General features: G+C 35.5%; 1 protein-coding gene across 1 annotated transcript; it reads left to right on the plus strand.

Annotated features, from left to right (window-relative positions):
- The first annotated feature begins 294 nt into the window (after nt 1-294).
- On the plus strand, nt 295-1,413 carry LOC145296991 (uncharacterized). The gene has a single exon (XM_080143212.1). It carries the CDS (start codon nt 295-297, stop codon nt 1,411-1,413), a length of 1,119 nt encoding a protein of 372 aa, XP_079999338.1.
- Nucleotides 1,414-2,717: the final 1,304 nt, after the last annotated feature.

Consider the following 2,717-nt stretch of genomic DNA (forward strand, 5'->3'; position numbering starts at 1 on the left):
AAAACGGTTTCATTAATTAAGATATATTTATTTTCATTTTAAACATTTATACTGAATTTTATTTCATTATAGAAACATTTATTTTTCGTATCAAAATCTTTATTTATAATTTTTTTTATATTAAGACCAATTAAATTTTAACACAGAATGAATCAAATCACTACCACTACATTGGAAGATACAAGATGTGCAGCGAGAGAATGACAAAGACGAATGCGTCAGCAGCTACGAACTGAAGAAAGGGATAATATCAGATTGCAAAGGAGAAACATATTGAGGCAGCAAATAAATAACATGACTAAAGAAGACAGACAACTTTATCTGCAAAATGACAGAGCTAGGCAACGGAAACGAAGAAACAATATGAATGAAGCAGAAAGACAAAATATCACGTATTATTTTGTAGGTGACGTGAGTTTGATTTGCTCATTTTGTAAAGCACTTAGATTTCGAGGAGAAGCATTGAATTGTTGTCAAAAAGGAAAAGTTTCTCTCCCTCCCTTACAAGATTATCCTCCTCAACTCCAAAGGTTACTCGAAGGTAATGACCAAGAAGCGTTTAATTTCAGATCTAATATACGCAATTACAACTCCTCATTTTCATTTGCACCATTTGGAGCAAATATTGACCGCCCTCCTGGAAGAGGTCCCTATTGTTTTCGCTTACAAGGTCAAACCTATCATTATTCCAGTACTCTGCACCCAAATAATGAAGAGGAGAGAAAATATGGACAAATTGTCATCTTGGACACATCTGAAGCGAATCAATTCCGGTGTAATCTACCAGAAAATAATAAATGTATCCAAAGTGTCTTTGAAACCATAGCTACAGTTATGGAGATTAATCCTTATGCCCAAGCTTATAAAAATATAAGGCCCATTGCATTAGAAGAGGAAGCACGTGCTGTAAGGGAAAATCTAAAGCCAAGGAGAGTTTCGATGCATTTCACCGCTGGTCCAGATATCAAAAGATTTAACAATCCAATAAACAACGAAATAGTTGTAGTATTTGTTGGTGAGGATGGTGCTCCACCTACTAACAGAGATATTATTGTTTACCCACATTCTCAACCAAAACACCGAATTTCTTATCTGTCTTGCCACTTGGACCCCATGATATATCCCATATTGTTTCCAAATGGTGAACAAGGCTGGCACATAAACATGCAACATAGGCCAGAACGGCAAACAAGAGTTCGCAATAAAGTGACAATGCAAGAGTATTACAGTTATGGCCTTGCAATTAGAGATTCATTCAGTATTATCCATAGATCTGGTAAACTATTCCAACAATGTGTAGTTGATGCATATGTGAAAGTTGAAGGGTGCAGATTGAACTTCATTAAAAACCATCAAAGTCAACCAAGAGCAGCTCAATATTCTGGTTTAATGGATCATTTAGCAAGGAAATAAGATGGCGATCCTGGTGTACCAGTTATTCTACCATCTTCATTTACAGGAAGTCCCTGGAATCTTCAACAACTGTACAAGATGCAATGGCAGTTTTCTGTAAATATGGAAAGCCAGACCTATTCCTTACCTATACATGTAATCCAAGATGCCCTGAAATATTAAACAACATAGGGGTCATCAGAACTTGCACAAAATCCACCTGACTTAATATCACGTGTGTATCATGCACATCTAACTGAACTTTTGAAAGAAATTAAAGACAGGCATGTATTGGGAACTCCTGTTGCATATGTTTACGTTATATAATTTAAAAAAGGGGGCTACCACACTGCCACATGATCATAATGCTGCGAGATTAGGATAAGATCAGAACAGTTCAACAAAGTGATGCAATTGTGTCAGCAAAAATACCTGGACCTGAAGATCCAGAGCTTCGTGATTTAGTTAAAGCTTTAATGGTACATGGCCCATGTGGTGCAGTTAATCCTAATTCTCTTTGTATGAGTAAAGGATTATGCAAGTAGAATTTTCCAAAGGCATTTAGAGAAGAAACAGTAGAAAACATTGATGGATACCCGGCTTACAAGCGTGCAAATAATGGTGACTCAGTTTAAGTCGGTAATTTTACTGTTGATAATAGATACATAGTCCCTTTCAACAAATTTCTTCTGAGAAAATATCGAGCTCATATTAACTTAAAAATCTGCTCTTCAGTCAAGAGTATAAAATACATATTTAAATATGTTTATAAAGGACATGATAGTGCTATGATGGAGGACAATAATCATGATTCATCTATTAATATTGATCAAGGAGAAACAATGCGATCAGAAAAAAGAGATGAAGTCAAGCAATATCTATCATGTAGATATGTATCACCTCCAGAAGCAATGTGGCGTCTTTCTAACTATAAAATGCATGGACAGTCTCATGTTGTGTACCGTTTAGCTGTACACATGCCTGGAGAACAACATATTTATTATCAACATGGACAAGCTGAACAAGCAATTCAACAAGCACAACAACGTCACACAAATTTGACTGCTTGGTTTGAACTAAATCAGAATGACATTACTGCTAACCAATATTTTTACTGTGATATCCCACATCATTATGTATTTAACAAAATGGACTAAAAGAGAGCGGTCAAGTAATTTGATCACAAAAATGTATTCAGTTTCACCAAACCAAGGTGAAAAGTTTTATTTACTGATTCTTCTTCTTCATGTCTCTGGAGCAAATTCATTTGAAAATTTGAGAACAGGCCAAGGTCATACATTCCCTACATTTACAGAAGCTTGCAT

This window comes from Euprymna scolopes, chromosome 17 (assembly GCF_053919585.1).
Source record: "Euprymna scolopes isolate OS-2025 chromosome 17, ASM5391958v1, whole genome shotgun sequence".
In the NCBI taxonomy this organism is placed as follows: Eukaryota; Metazoa; Mollusca; class Cephalopoda; order Sepiida; family Sepiolidae; genus Euprymna; species Euprymna scolopes.